This window comes from Micropterus dolomieu, linkage group LG06 (assembly GCF_021292245.1).
Source record: "Micropterus dolomieu isolate WLL.071019.BEF.003 ecotype Adirondacks linkage group LG06, ASM2129224v1, whole genome shotgun sequence".
In the NCBI taxonomy this organism is placed as follows: domain Eukaryota; kingdom Metazoa; phylum Chordata; class Actinopteri; order Centrarchiformes; family Centrarchidae; genus Micropterus; species Micropterus dolomieu.
Window position 1 is genome coordinate 20,911,086 of NC_060155.1, and position 16,726 is coordinate 20,927,811.

General features: G+C 41.6%; 1 protein-coding gene and 1 long non-coding RNA gene across 2 annotated transcripts in view; one reads left to right on the forward strand and one right to left on the reverse strand.

The window, feature by feature from the left end:
- The first annotated feature begins 7,950 nt into the window (after positions 1-7,950).
- LOC123972944 lies at positions 7,951-9,913 on the forward strand. The gene is made up of 2 exons (XR_006825507.1): positions 7,951-8,211; positions 9,284-9,913. It is a non-coding gene; the product is annotated as an uncharacterized LOC123972944 (long non-coding RNA).
- Positions 9,914-11,062: 1,149 nt separating this feature from the next.
- ephb3a (eph receptor B3a) overlaps positions 11,063-16,726 on the reverse strand; it is a 30,491-nt gene continuing 24,827 nt past the window's right edge. Inside the window, exons 14-15 of the mRNA XM_046052371.1 lie at positions 15,153-15,346; positions 11,063-12,816 (exon numbers count right to left, since the gene is read on the reverse strand). Coding sequence (XP_045908327.1) covers positions 12,705-12,816; positions 15,153-15,346 — 306 coding nt within the window. The 3' untranslated portion in view covers positions 11,063-12,704. The remainder of the gene's footprint in view (positions 12,817-15,152; positions 15,347-16,726) is intronic.

Below are 16,726 nucleotides of genomic sequence, written 5' to 3' on the forward strand. Positions count from 1 at the left end.
TTACTTAAGATGTCAGCGGCTATATGAAGTGTGCAAAATGAAAATGCGGGGATGAAGGACGAAAGTTAACTGATTCTTTAGAGAGTTTAGAAATCCATATATACACCTTTTTCTTGACCTAAGACCTAGTGCATGCCATCATAATGATTTTGTTTGTCAGTAAATTACATGATCCGGCAACAAAACAAAACTGTGAATGATGAAAAGTAATGATTATAATTATCATGATCATTCTGTGTGACATGCGAGTGCATCTGTGTGTAACAACAACATGAAAACATCTGTCAGTTTCCCCATCTATAACACAAAAAGAGGAAATTACATACACTGAGTGAAACCTGCACAGCGGATAAAAGAAAGCAGACTGGCTGATTTAAAACGTCTCCGCAGAGCTGTGTTCGCCGTAAAAACACTGATCTTCCCTGGGCACGTAAAAAGACAAATTCACTGTGTTTAACTGTTTCTACTTTGCCTCCTGGCTGTATAGTTTATTTTTGTGGAAATTTACATTTTCATTAGCATAGCAAAAAGCCCATTTACATGTTTTAGTAAAGTCAGCTTTCAAGTTTGTTGTGTTCATTCATTTAGCTGCAGCCACTGAGTCAGTCTGGCTGGGATCCTGAAATCATATTTACTGTTCGAGCAAAATGTGCAAATGAGGCTGCAAAACAATCTTTCTGTATTATGACATGCATAGTGCAATGCCTTTAGATTTACATTTGGGTGTAAATCATATATTACTGGTCAAGGAAATTGGAGATTTCTTTAGTGCTACTACAACACTTGCAGGACAACATGTTGTTCAGCCAAGAACTGAAGTCCCTCTCCTTCATGCTGAAACTTCCGTCATGTCCCGAGTTTTCATTATCCTTACAAATCTCCCAGTGTGCTAACAAGCCGCTACGCTCAGTAAGTGAACAGACGGAGCTCAGGGGGAGAAGAGGATCAGAGAGACTTGGAGCTCTTGGGTTGCTGTGTGCTTAGAGATTCACATCTTTCCCCCCCCCCATACGTACAGCTGGGGCTCAATTAGAGTCCATTTTTACTAATTAAGTACACTCTGCCTGAATCAGTGGTGCAAAAACTAACGTTGTTTGTGAAATCATATGCTGTATCCGTCTTGCTGCCCCTGAGGCAGGCTGGAGGCCCTTCTACTGTACATTGCTCTTCCTCTTCCTCATTTTCTCTCTCATCATGTGTTCAGAGAGGAAGAGAGCAAATTAAGCATTCCCAGTGGTTTTCCATGGCTAGTAAGTCTTTTTTTCCCACAGTCTTGTTTACATAAATTCTTCTTGCAAGAACTGCAATTTTTAACAAATTAGGGAAGAGCAAGAGTGTCGATATTTAATTTGTCGCCTCATGTGATCCTGTCCTTTTTAAACTGGAGCCCTTGATGTTGAATGCCTATTTTTGCATGACATCTTTTACTGTGGCACCGTGCTAAAGCCCAGCTAAAGGCATGGTAGTGGAGTTTTGTGCATATTTTCCTAACAATGTGAAGCAGAGTAAGCTTGGCACAGCAGATAAATCCTACAGGACTTGAAGAAGAGACCCACAGTCACAGACATTTACAGTGTGAAAATACCCTCATTGGTGTCTGAAGTTAACACTTTGTAGTATGATATGTGTTAAATTGCTACCACAGAGAGAGAGTTAGGTCCGAGACTGTCAATCTCTACACACCATCTGCGTATGGTATTAATTTCCCAGACAAGACGACGGTCCTTCTGCAGAAGGGTCAGACTTCTCCAAAATGATCTGTCAACCCCTTCATCCCCTGTCGCACTCTTATCAATGCCGAACACTTCCCTCTCCACTGTTGCCATGGCTACAGTTTGGCAGGGATGAGTGGTATCAAAAGCGCTCTGGAGTTTAGCAAAGACTCCTCTCCACACTTACCTCTGTTATGTTGCTCTAATCCCTTCCTTTTGATCTCCTTTTGATGGAGACATTAAACCTGGAGGAATTCAGGACGTACCTTACAAAAACCTTATGCTACTGTTTGACTGGATGAGACGCCGATTCTCCACGGACTGATGCTCTGGTCCGGCCGGGCTGCTCTCTTCCCGCTAACAGATTCCACCTCATTATCTGCAGCTCACAGATAGGGAACCTCGAGCAGACGGGAGCAGGGCTTTCTTCTACTCCGCTCTTTGAAGCGAAAGCAAAAACAATGAACTGCAATATTTCAGCTTGACGAACACTTTAAAAACAGGGCTCTTTGTGCCAAATTATGACTATAAAATACTTTGTAGGCTCTGGGGAAAAACTGGAATATCTAGATTCAAAGGAGACTAAGAGTCTACAGCCGTGCAAGCAGCTCTGTGCGCCTGAACTTGGGCGCATTGTTGCTTTGAGCTAAGTGCTAATTCCAGCATGCTAATATGCTAAAAATGATCAAGGATACACTGTAATGTTTAATGTTTACCGTGGCTGTGTCGGAATCATTGCTCTATCTGCTCTATGGTGCACGTTTACCATTATTTATTATTATATTATATTTATTATATTTGAGTATAAATGTATCCACTATATAGTGTCCTTTAAAAAAAATAGTTTTTTGCTAATAATCCCACAATACAATGCATTTTGTAGATGCAAAATAAACAGTCAATAATTATTTATAAGTGTTTGAAATCTTTATCACTCAATATAGAGTTATCTATTGAGTGTTTATTTTGTAGGCATGAGTGAATGAGGACATTATTTAGGGCGCAGCGTGTTCAACATCTTAGTTTTATATGTTAGCATGTTAGCGGTAGCTAATTATAAAACAGAACAGAAAGTACAGAGTGGCTGATGGGGACTGGATTTTTAGCGTTTTGTAGTAGGCGGGCCCCGGAGCGGCCACAGTCTCGTTGTGTAGTGCAAAAAAGAGAGTTTATTTACAAACTGATATATTGCAAAAGGCAGTGGGGTTGAAGGGGATTGGGAGTTGGCAGGCGAAGGGTTGGATTGCATGGTGAGTTGCGGTGAAGGCGGATGGAGTGTGGTGGCTCATGGAGCATGGCTGGAGAGTGAGGCAGCGTGGCTGAACATAGGGTGGCCACACACGGTGCAGGAGTTCGCGGCTAGCATACAACAATCAGGCGCCGGCTGTCAGGCCACCAGGAACTTTTCAGCGGTCAGGTAAGGAGATGATTGCAGGTGTGGAGGAGAGCCTGGTGCCAGGAGGAATGCCACGTCCTCATATATGGAGAAGGGGAGAGAAAACCCCAAACACAATAAAATAATACTTAACTAACCCTGAGTCGCAGCCAAACAGTGACAAGATTAAATGTTAAGGAATCACAAATTACAATTCATCCTGTGAGGTTTGTTGAGATATTTCACTCAAAACCAAAAATGTTAAAATGATTTTCCCCTGACTTTTCATCTAGCGCATCACTAAAGTTCGTGGGATTCATCCTCAGAGAACCATACATGTCTGTGAAAAATGTGGTGGCAGTCCATAAGAGAGTTGTTAGGATGTTCAGTTTGGGCCGAAGTGGTGACATTAGCATGGCTAGAACAGAATATACTACACTGTATACTACATGTTTTCTTAAGTAATGGACAATTTTGAGTTACTTGTATTTTACTTGAGTAGGCATATTTCCATTTTATGCTACTTTATACTTTTACTACACTACATTTTGGAGGCAAATGTTGTCTGTTAACTCCTTTACATTTATCTGACAGCATAGTTGAGAATTAATATATACATATGACCACTGAAACTTGTAACTGAGCATTTTTATATTGTTGTATTGCTATTTTTACTGAACACTTCCTTCACCACCAACTAAAACTGTTTGCAGTCCAGCATCTAGATAAAACCCCAGGTCTCTATATCTGCCTCTAGACTCAGTGTGACGGAGTGATGAGAAGATGTGTATGACTACGTCCCACAAATATTTCCTCACTCTCGCTCCTTTTCCTTCATCCTGCGCCCTGTAGCCCTCTGTGAGAAACATCAAGATCACTGACAGATGGTTGAAACACAGCGAGAGTGAGAAGAAAAAAAATAACAGCTACATACAGTAGGACTATTTGTGCTACGTGTGCATCCTCATCTAGTTTAATTTGATGCCAAAGAATTTCCATTTCTGCTCGTGTTAATGCTAAATGAGGCTCTGATTCCTGAATATTCATCCTCTGACACTCAACTGGCTGATATAAACTATAGCAACACATTAGAGTCATTGCCATCTTAACAAATTCACTTTCACCTGTCACATTAACGCTAACGACTGACAATTAATGTTGAGGGAGGTGCATGATGCAACACAACACGAGCATGTGCAAGCAAACACACACACATACACACACACACACACACACACACATACACATACACACGCATACACACAGACAGCAGGCATGCCGCTAAGCTTTAATAAGAGGGTTTGACTTTGAACGTATCATCATGCATAGACATGTTTTGTGTGGCTATTTGTCAGTTGACTATGTGACTAGTTGTTGTGAATATGCCAGAGTTTATATGGGCTGCATGATGAATAGCTGGTGTCAGGTGTTACCATGGGGATGATTACTTGAAAGCAGCCAAGGCAGTATAAGCATTTGGGATTTCTAGCCAACCCATCAAATGCTTGGCAGGCCATTTATTTCAAATATACAGGTAGTTTCAGGCTATAAGAATCTGCCTGTGCGCTTGTGTGTGTGTTTGTCTTTGTGTGTGATACAGACAGAAAGAGAACACGCTGCCTTTCAGTCAAACAGCATCTTCCCCATTTAATTACAAACCTGCAGTGACACATATAACTGTCAACATCAGCGGCGTTGACCCCGGTAACAGGATGAGACAGTGCGACACACTGGCTCGTCGCTGCTCTCAGCTCGGACGGCGAGGAAGTGTTTTTGTTCCTTGTCTCTCCTCATCTTTCCAGCGAACTGTTAAGCCCTCCACATGTAGAGGAGAGTCCCTGAAGCCAGCCAGCCAGCCTTCTCACTCACGGCCTTGTTGCGAACACGCTCCAAAGGCCACAACAAAAGGGGCTCTGAAAACAACCTCTCAAAACTTTGACTGGCAGCCTGGCGGCACGATCCGCCCTGATGCTCCACACAGATACTTTGCAGATTTAGAAAGATAGGAATTGAGCTCAGGATCCACCGATCCCTTTGGTCTTCCTTTCTTTTCTTGGCCAATTTGGGACATCTGCTCTGAGACCCCCTCCCTCCCACCGCCACGTTTACTCAAAAGCCTTAAGTCTGTCTCTTCCTGCTCTTCTCTATCTGTGGCCTTTCCCCTCCCCTGGTGGGGATTTGTGATTCAAACTGGGTTGGGGGACCTAAGCCCCTCTATCTCATCAGCAAACATACAAATGCATAATCTGTTCATTCTTTCGAAATCCATTCACATGCATGCTAATGATCTCTGTTGGCCCCTCTTTTCACCAAGAGCTCAATGCTTTGGTGCTTTGAAACACACCCTGGCAGTCAGATCTGGTCTTTTAGATGCTGCATCAGGCTGTTGTTATATTTTTACTGTGCACAATGGACAGTGTTACTGTGTTTCACCTCCTGGCAACATGACAGCGCACTCAGGCCTCCTAGTCGAACACATACACAACATCGTCCCCCAGTGAGAGTCACGATTAGCGCTGCTAATTAGAAGAACAGTTGGAGATTTTGTTAAAAAAGCTTCTTTGCTTCTTTGCCGTGAGTTTGCAGAGAAGTTGATACCAACCTCATAGGCAGGTAAATATGTAGCTGGAGCAGGTTAGCATAGCTTACAGGGGACACAACTAGCTAGCCGGGTTCTGTTCTAAGGTAACAAAATCCGTCTATTAGCACTTCACAAATTAACATTTTATATCACGTCTCCTTAATCCATATAAAACACAAGTGTAAAAAAGTACATTTATTTAAGTACTGTACTTTAGATGATTTGATACCTTTAGTTACTAGTTACTAGTGCAAATAAATTGTAATATATTATAGATTAAACTACTTACATATAATGTAAGTAGAATTTACCAGCTGTAACATTTCAGTCTTATAAATGTATTAATAATCAAAATCCAGTGATATCCAATGCGCCATTCTGCACAGGCTAATGAGTAATTTTGGTAGTATAAATATTTTGATGCTAATAGATTTGTAGTTTGTTTTTTTACATAACATTACATAAAGAGTTGAATGCAGGACTTGTACACTGTGGTATTGCTACTTTTACTAAAATAATAGATCTGTACTGAGATATGGTTAGAAATGACCAATCAAGGCTTTATGTGGCGGACTACAGAAAGCTCAAGCTATAACCTCAGCCTAGCCTCTGTTCCACTAGCTTCTGTAACTCAATGCAGCCAAGACAAATCAGCATCCAGCACTTACTATTAGACATAGAAACCTTTGTCATTTTAACAGATTCAAACAATGATTTCTTTGTGAACACTGAAAAAAAACGCAGCTCCCATGAAAACCAGCGCTGTAGAGTGGGGGACATACGTCATCGTAACTTAGTTTTGTTTATGTCCATATTTGACTTGTCGATTTGTAGCTGTAATCTCTGCCATCTAAAAGCCTTTAAAACATTTGCTCCTCTCAGTCCTGCTGTTATTGCAGACATGTCTGAACTCAGGACTGGTCTCTGTTGTCGAGGCGAGCTGTATTAAACCTGCGATGGTCTAGGGCTCATGGAAAATTATGTTGTTAAAGAATGCTAAAAAACAAAAATATTGTAGAACACAGATATCAAATCTCTTTTTTTAAATGACTGCCCTCATCTAGGTATAGAGGGAACCACTCGATGTTTTTGGGATGACTGTTGGCTGGAGCTGTAGTTATTAGTGTCGTTAAAAAAATAATTTTTAATGAGTTTTTCTTCCTTCAGGAACAGAACCTAGAAGCTAGTAGTACAGTTGGTAGTAGTCTGATAGTTTGGCACATTACCTTGTGGTAATGCTGAGGAAAACATTGTGGTTTGGGTTAAATAAGTAAGTAAGTAGTCACGTGACATAAGTTAAAATAAGTCAACGCTGACTTTTGGAACACAAATAGCAGTCTCCTGGGTGAAAGTCCTGTGTTTGACTTTGTCGCTCTTTATACTACCTCGCTTCATCCTTTGTTCCCGTCATAATTACTCTAGCTCCTCGAGGTCGACAATGACGCCTAACAATAAACATAAATATGGGTTGTAATAAGCTGCTATACAGTAGTGATGTGCGATACCACTTAATTCCTATACGATCCAATACCAAGTAATACCCAGGCTGGTATTGCCGATACCAATATCAATACGAATACTTTTTACACATTTTATTTCTAGTTTAATGTGACCTCCCTCCTCCCGTTTCTGTATTTATGAGAGAAATAAGGAGTTGGCTGTAGCCCTACCAATTCAAAATAATAGCTGCATATTGACAAGACATCAAACTACTGTCATATTCTTTAATTATAATAAAAATATCCTGACGACTGCCGCTTCATAACATCATCCTATTATCTAATCTCAGATGTTTAGCAAAGTTTGCAGTGTTGCCAAAAGTATTTCACTGACTTTGCACACACATCACACAGAGCAGCATTATTACCTTCACAGCTAAAATACAGCCAGACGTGACTGTTTTTACAGTCAACCATAGTCAGTATTCAATCGCGGGAAATGTAAAGGGCTCCAGCGGCTCACTTCAAAAAAGCTCCGTCACAGAGCTGGAGCGCAAGCGTGACTTTGACAGGCGGAAGGAAAAGTAGTTCCTACCATCCGAGTAGCCTGTAATTAGACCATCCTGGTGACAGTAAGATATGATAAAACACACACTCAGTCCAAATTACTGAGTTTAGATATCGATCCTATTATATGAGTACCGATCCTAGAGCAGGAAACGTTGGTATCAGAAATGTGATACTTTAGGATCGATCCGCAAATCACTATACAGGCAACTATATGAGTGGCTGCATTTTTACACTTGTGGTTTTGTATGAAACTGTAAAACACTTTAAATCTGGTTGTGTCCAGTCTTTGTGCTAAGCTAGCAGCCAACAGCCACTTTTCTGATGATCGGTATCCCGTCCTTCAAACCCAGCAGGGTACTGACACCTGTTAACTCAATGGTCAAGGCTTTAGAGGCCATTTAATGGATCACACACTGCAGAGATCGAGCAACAGACAGGCAGAGGTGGGGAGGCCTCTCTGAGCACAAAGTGCACTGTCATGCTAATCATCAGTCGCTGCAACACTGAAGGCTTTCAAGAGGAAAGTGCTGGGAGGTAAAGGCGAAATTGCGAGGCATTATTTGTGTGTACGTGTATGTGTGTGTAAGGCTGTTTCTGTTTTTAATTAAATGTGAACAAATCATTTGAGGGGAAAATTGAGTATTTCTGTAATGAGATGTTTTGCAGCTCCCCATTTATTTTTTTCAGTAGACGTGATGCTGCAGCAAAGATTACAGTCGCATTTAGCGCCAGCTGCTTCGCTGAAATGTTCAGATATAATACTTGAAGACCAGGGTTAGGGAGTAACGGATTATCTTTAACAAGATTACAATAATCTGGTTACAACAAATGGTAAATGTAATCCATTAATTTGGATTAAAAAATAATGTCTCATAACTTGTGAATTATAAATTAGCTCTAAAATCATAGGAAAACAGGGAAATGACACCATTTTCTTCAGGTTCTTAATGGTTAATTAGTGTCTGTGAATAGAAAAAATGCACTTTATGTCTTCAGTGGGTGTAATTGAGTGACACATTTATGTACAATTCTGTAAGTCAGAATACAGTACAACAGCAGTAATTAAGGCTTTATGCCATGTGGAGTGCAGAAAGTGATCCTGTAAAGATTGACTTTTATGGAGAATGTTATTATCTCTCTAACTCTGCATATGATCATATGGATTAATACAATCTGCCACTTTGGGATTTAAACAAACAACTTTATAGAGTGATATAGATAACTGAAAAGAAACAACAAAAACTAAATGGGAAAAAGCATGGTGGTCAAATCAAAGCTGGTTTTAAAGATAAAAAGGTTTTCCTTGGACTTTCATATATATTTACTGCACCATATAACATGTAATGTTTCAGCATTACTGCAGCTATCTTGTCTGTATGCACTGTTTTCTTCATTTTGTGCCTTTCCACCATGCCACTCTGCTGCACAGTATCTCAGAACAGTCAATTAAAATACAGGCCATTTTACATAAAAATTACTGCTGAAAAGACTTTGATTTCTATTTGTGCTCGCGGTGCAGAGATGCAGAAATTCCTCCACTGTGAGTGTGAAAAAGAGCCGGTACCACGTTGTTAAAAGCCATGATATTTTGTGTCTCTCCTCACAGTTTCGGCTTAGTGCTGCATGCGCTTCGCCATAAAGAGAGTACTTTTCCATTGATGAGCCGGCACAGGCAGCTTCAGCACCACCAGCAGCAAATCACTACTCTGTTAAAAGGCCCTGATGCGTAGCAAACTCTCCTGCCAAGCCTCCTCGCTCCAAATCTGCCTGCTTGCAGACCCCCTGTAATTGGAGGCATTAAACTTGCTTTGGACAGGATGGCAAATGAGAGCTTTGAGCTTGGAAGAGAACTGACTGGTGCATTCAGACGGGGTACACAAGTAGATGCAGCTAAATCTGACAAATCACTGCCAATCCAGTAGATCTGAGTGTGAGGTGTACAAGTGTGTACAGTTATGTATCTGAATGTGCATATGTGTTTGCAGTGTCTTCCTTTTCTGTGCGTGTCGTGTCTTGGCTGGTGATTATGTACATCCAGGATGAAGGCAGAGCAGCTGTTTATCTCGCAGTAATCGTGGAGATCACTGTGGTGATGTAGGGATTTGACGTTGAACTGTCTGGTCACTGACGAGCAACCAGCAACCACGAAATAAAAAAACTGTCTGTCATCCTGCCATCACGTCCACAGCTTTCACTCCACCAAGCACGCTCATTAAAATCTCTGTGAGAAACTGTCGCAGCTGATTTCTCATCACTTAATGGTCTGTAATACGATAATGAGATATTTTCCTTTAGGTTTGCTGCCATTTTGCATCATCTTTAAAATTCAGCCGGGGAAAATATTAGATCCGGCTCTGCTGAGACGGAGGGGCTGTGAATGTTTTCTCCCGTGAGCAGCGAGCCAGAGTGGCCTGCGAAGCTGGAAACACTCCAAATGTTTAACGGTAAACAGGATGCAAAAGCTCACTTTTGACATTGTGGCAGATCTCAGATGCAATGCAAACAAATTTAAAATAGGCTCCTCTTGTGATTTAGAGCTTGATTCAAAGCTGGGCCCTCTTCAAAATAGGCCCTAAAGAAATACAGCTTTTCACTGGATGACTTCCTCCTCAGCAGGCCTTTGTATGCGTAAAATTCTCCAAGGTCAAGCATCTCAACACAGCTTCCTTTCAACGGAAAGAGCAGCTATACCACCAAAAAGCATTTATCTTTTGTCTACCTGCGAAGCTTTGACACACATGATAAATGCCACGCTTTGCGGGTCGCCCGGTGGAATTACACTCTCAGGCTCAGTGTCTGCATATATTGCATATTTCCATTTGGCCTTTGTGTTGACCTGGTGTGTGTACATCCTGTGAGAGCGGCAGAGATGATCAGAGAACATGCAGCGAACACGACACCACCAGTCTCTCTCATACAGCTGCTGTCTGAGCAGCGAGTCAAAAATGCATGTATGTAAGTATGAACCTCTGAAGGTGACAGTTTCACTCATCTGCACTGGTGTGGAGAGAGACCCAGTTTGTGTCCTGGCTGACAGATTAAAGCCAAACAACACTGGCATTTGGTGCGAAGCCAGATTAACTTTGCCTCCTAGAAGCCTCTCCAGCAGCAACAGAGACTGAAATCCCCAGAATAGTCCTGTGGTCTCGCTAATTGGCGAGCCACGCGCACCGGCCTTTGATTAACCTTAAATCTTAATGAGTCCATCCAAAGCTGCTGTGATATTCCGACTGAGGAGGTAAAACACACTTGCTATTCCCTCTTTTCATCCCTCGGACAGATAAGAGGAGACCTGGAACTTCAGCCTGGTGAACCCAACGAGAAATCAAAGAGAATACCAGAGATCCGTTTAATAATTTATTTGCATATGATTATCGTAAAAATACTGAAAGAGAAATGCTTATTTTTGTTCTAGTTTTCTGGCTTTTTTTTTTTACAATCTAATACACCTTTAATTGCACAGGAAAAAGTCTGCCCTAACAGACGCACATTTTCTTCTTTCAATGTGACATATAGTTTCAGATATGTAATGACCATTAAAATGCAATTTTTCCTTTTGTTTGCTCCTCAACAATAAACAAACAAGCATATAAACGAGGGTCATAGAGAGGCCAAAGTCAGGTCAGATAGTTGTAAATGCTGAGCTGACTGGTCTAATAGAAAGTATAGTATTATATACAGGCAGTTGTTTTTAGATAGGAACTGCGCTGACAGCTGGAGTGCTGAAGAAAACACATGTCAGGAGAAATGAACCAATGCGTGATTTGTTCTACGTCAATGTTTGTAGGTCAGTATATTAAGGTCACAAAGCTATCATCTGGATACTGACCTTTTTAATTCCCACTGATCTGCAACACATTTGCCAAAGTAAAATATACAGCACAGTACTACCACGGGCGCTTTTCATAAAAAAAAAAAAAAAAAAGCCTAACAGTGATCTGGATACAGTCTCCTCTGTGTTTTTAAAGGTAATTATTCTGTCTGAGCAGAAGGAAGCAACCAAGTCCAGTTGCCCTAGATTTTAACCTTCGTTGGATGTCTGAGCAGAACTTTTCCTTCTTCATTCACTCATTCATGTCTGTCTGGTTTGATAATGTGTGAAAAAACAAGCATTGTAATAAAAAAGTTAAGCCCCGGTGCTTGTAAAAAAAACACAAGAAACACCTCTTTGCTGTAATAGATAATAACTTAGCATTCAAAACAATGCGTATATGAACCAAATAAGGTTAAAAATACATGGACGTTAAAGTCCACACAGCCAAATGCCACCAAAGCAACAGTTAATGTGGAACTTATTTGTACTTTTCTCACGAAGAAGTTTCCACTTTGGCATGCACATGACGTGTCCCGCACAGTGTCAGTTACATCTCCCCTCTGACAGAGAGACGCGTGTGAAGACTTGGATGATTTGTACAGATTTGTAACACGTATGTCTCCCAGTACATGTGGAAGACAGTATTTAAGAGGAAGCTGATGAAAAGTATGTTGTTGTTTTTTTGTTGTTTCCAAAAAAAGCTAAATAAGAAATAAGACGAGAGTTGGTTGGGTAAAAAGGAGAAAAAAATAACATTGATTGGGTGGAAGGTCTACAGATGTGGAGCATTCGTAAGAGTTAGTTTGAAGCAGTTGTTTGCTTTATCTTGGCACTGTTGAATCATCTAGACACTGAGTCCTATCATCTGTGTGAGCTCTCCGGTCTGAGGGTGAAGAGAGGGAAAGACTGATTCCCAACCAGCAGAAAACACATGCAGACATGCAAACACAACCTGAGAGGGGGCAATAGCAAGTTTGGCTTTATGTCAACAGTCACAAATCCACAAGTGTCAAGTAATGAACGCACACACACGCACACGCACACTGTAATGGAAAGTTCTCTTGAAATTCTTCTCCAAATTGAGATCCAAGTCTCCAAAACGGTCCTCTTTCTTTCTCTGCAGCCGGAGCTTCTTTTTATTTTACATCAGGCTCTTCAGGTCAGAGTTTCTAGGTAGTTTTTATTTAATCTGTATCCTCCGGTTTGCAGCGGCTCACACTCTTATGGGGAGAGTTTGGCTCATCTGTTGCCGAACGATTTCCTGACTGCTGTCCGGACTCTTCCTGTTATGTCCCGGCAGCGTCCCTCCGAGCCGCAGCAGGTCCCTGCCAAAACAAAGCCACACAGGTCAGCAGCAGGTTCACAGCCACTTTAAACAGAAGACACAGCTCGTTATTACTCCACTAAGTGCTCTCATTGAAGGTGGATAAAGGTCTAATCCATCTTAGTGTCAGTGTAACTAAATTCTGCATAGTACATACTCCTACGACCTCATGGTGATAAACAATAAAAAATATAGCACCATGATGAGAACATGCTCAAATCTGCTGATCTCGAGCTTCCTCTGTGATAATCCAACTCAAATGCCAAGCCAGATCTTTTCATCACATTTCCAGTTTTAATAAAAGTTCAACATATTCCTCAGCTATCTTGGGGAAGAAAAGCGCTGCAGTCTCCGAGTGTCCTTTGTTCCTCGGCCAGTGTCCTTGTTTTTAAGGCCCTGGTGGCTGAAGATACTCTACAGATAGTGCTGCATCTCATATCCTCTCTCTCCCTCCGTTATCTGCACCAACATCGTTGAGCAGCCAATGGCAGGTGAGCAGGAGCGAGTGTTCGCTGCCGCACACGCAAAGACGAGAGACACTCTCTAAATCATGCTCTGACAACATGATCCCTTTCTTTCTCCTCCTCTTTCTCCCGCTCCTTCTCCGTCTATCTCTCTTGCTGTTGCATACAGATGAGGCCATAAATTAATCATTGGCATGTCATCTGCACACAGAGACACATAGCATAACATGCACACACACACAGGCATCATAACACACACTTCCCTTTCCTATTCGCCCATCACAGCATTGGGTGCGCCCTCCCCTGATGCATTAAAAAGCTCATTAGCAACCTAATTAAACACATTCCTCTCTTTTAGCTTCTCCTCAATCTCCCTTATTACTCACACTTCATCACCTCCTGCTTTTCCGCGTCAGCAGCTCTGGCTTGCTGTCTGTCCTATCACCTACATTCCAGCATCCAGCCAAGTATAGGGGGAATTAAACCGAGGTCAGCCATTACATTTCCACACACAATTAGCTTCACTGAGCCCAAATCTTGGCATAGAAATCGCCCTTGGGGCTCAGTGTTAGAGTGAAACTGTGAGCCAAGGAGCCAGCACAAGAACTGGATACTGCATGTATGAATTCTGCCTTTAGTGTGACGGAAACAGGAAACCATTGCATAGTCAGAGCCACACAGTTGAGGATGTGCGCTTGATTCATTATACATCACTACAGAGCTGAGGATCCAGCATCTAAAGCAGCTGTAATCACACTGTTGACTGGTTGCCAGGCTAACAAAATTCAGAACAAGCACGTCAGTAAAAATGGCTGGAACATTTGGAGTCACTGCACTCAAAACAAAGTTGACAAACAACTCGTCAATGTGAGGACAGCTACCTCTGAATAAGTCAACAAATACACTTCCAAGAGAAGTGTCAAAGAAAAAGAGGCAGACGTCTGTCTGGCAGTAAAACCCTTCAGCTGAAAGAAATATCCTCCCAAATCAACCCGAAAGCATAAAACAATTCCAACAACATGAACCATGTTGTGCCACTCTTTCGACAAGCCATTTTTTTTTACTGACATCTTATTCCAAGTACCCAGAGGCTCGACGCTGCTTGTCTGCACCAGGAGGAGTCTTCGTCCTGCGCTTCCCAGCCGTCATATACAATGAAGGGGACAATTTCACACAAGGTGAAAGAGAGAGAATTGCATCAGCCCTTTATTGTAGAAAAACCTCAAAAGCATTCTGTTCTTATATGAAAACCCAAGAAAAAATAATGGATATATTTTCAACAAAGGTCTGCCACAGAAACTGCCATGTCAGCCAACAGCACGTCAAAACTGCACCAACACAGCCAACATTACAGACTTTATAATGAAAGACCTGCAAATGTGTTATCGAATATCATAACATTTCGACTATGAGCTTCTACATTTACTGTAAACTGGTTGTTGTTGTTGCTGAGCTTCTTCACAATGGTCCTTTTAAACAGAGCTGCATGTTGCAGCTATTTAGAAAGTACATTCAGCAAGTTTGTCTGAAAAGTTGCTAAATCTCAAAGCACACATCACACATTTCCAAAAGCAGACACTTTCCATCCATGTTGAAACTTCCCTCCATTCACTTCAATGTAAGAAGTGTTAGTTAGCGAACAATCCTCAGCCATACAACTACAATGTCCTGTGTGCACATACTGGTTTCTGATTGTATGTGTGTTATGTGAACTGGTGGCAATTAAGTTTACCCATTGGGGATTAATAAGGTTTTCTAATCTAATGTAATCTAATCTATAACATGAATCTTTAATTAAGAAAAGTGTGTAAGAAAATTACTTTTAATACTGGTCTTTGATTTAACACTTCTCTATTTCTGCATATGGACTCACCCTGAGTAGGTGCTGGTCACCACCTTGAGGCTGGCGGCGTTGCGGAGCAGCTTGTCCAGGGTGCTGACGATGCGGGAGAACTTGGGCCTCAGGTTTCTCTCCTTCATCCAGCACTCAAGCATGAGCTGGTGCAGCACCATGGGACAGTCCATGGGCGGGGGCAGCCGGTAGTCCTGCTCTACCGCCGTCATCACCTGGGGGGACAGGAAATCAATCTCCTTGAGGCTGCACTTGGGCACATCGGGGCCTTGAGCTAAATGTTAACATCAAAATACTAAGAAATGCTCACAATGGCAATGCTAACATGCTGATGTTTACCGTGTTCATCATCTTAGTTTAGCCTGTTGGCATGCTAACATTTCCTAATTAGCACTAAACACATAGTACAGCTAAGGCTGATGGGAATGTTATTAGTTATGCAGTTTTTTGTTTATAGACCACAGAATTGGACAAATTAACATTTTGACCTGATGGTATCGCAAGCGAAAAAGTTAAGGAATCACCAAAGTTATTTTAAAAACCTTCAATATCTGTAGCTAAATTGCAGTCCATCCAGAAGTTGTCAATATATTTCACTCTGAACTAAAGTGGTCGACATTGCCATCCACAGAGCCATGCTGCTAGCATCACATTTACTGTGCAGAACATCGACCTAGAAGATCTCGCACATAAGGATTTAAGTAAATTTCATGTGGTTCTTCTACAAAAAGTGTAAACATTTGGCTCTGACTCGTTTGTTTTATCCTCATTCTGTTTGGCCTTTGTTAGTGTGGTTGAAGAATAATCCCCAGTTACTGTATTATGTCCTACATTAGACAGTTTCTCGGCTCAGGCTGTCACTATCTTTACAAAACTATAAAAACAATATTCTCAAGTCTTCTCAAAAGTTGTCACTTCAAAAACTGGGGTGATTGACAGGAGAGACAATAAGTGGAGGATGAAAACGTTCGCTCATTGATTTGATTTTGCCTAGCAACTGCGTTTTCCTCCATAAGCTCTGTATGGGTTTTAACTCCCCACAACAATAAAAAATTGTTGCCATTTGGGAACAATAAAACATTTCTGCTTTACTCCTCTTCTCCTGCTGCTTGTCCTTTGATTTTTATGTCGTGCTTCTAGCAGGCGAGCACCTCTGTTTATACCTCGCATTTGTTGACTCTGTTGCTTATTGAGCGATGACTGTGGCACAAAGGCTATCGGGAACAATAGAGGGCCTCCACTTTGATGCTTTCATTACTGCATGTGGGTTTTGTTATGAAAGTTATACATACATTACTGGCATATTTCATTACGGCTCCTTTTTTTTTGCTTTATTGCTATCAGCGTTACAACTCTCTTTCTGAAGCACAATGCAGAGCAGATATTCCTCAGAGAATAAAGTGGAGGTGTACACATTGCTTCAGTACTTTGTTCAGGAAGGAGGAACCAAGAGATTTCTTTTTCTTTCCTGCGAGCTCACTGCTGTAGTTACGGTGTCTGTGCAGTGCAGATAGCCTCCAGGTAACGGGAAAAAAAACGAAGCCTTTCCCTGAATATGCCTTTGTGTGTGTGTGAGCAGGGAGTCTTTGCAGTAT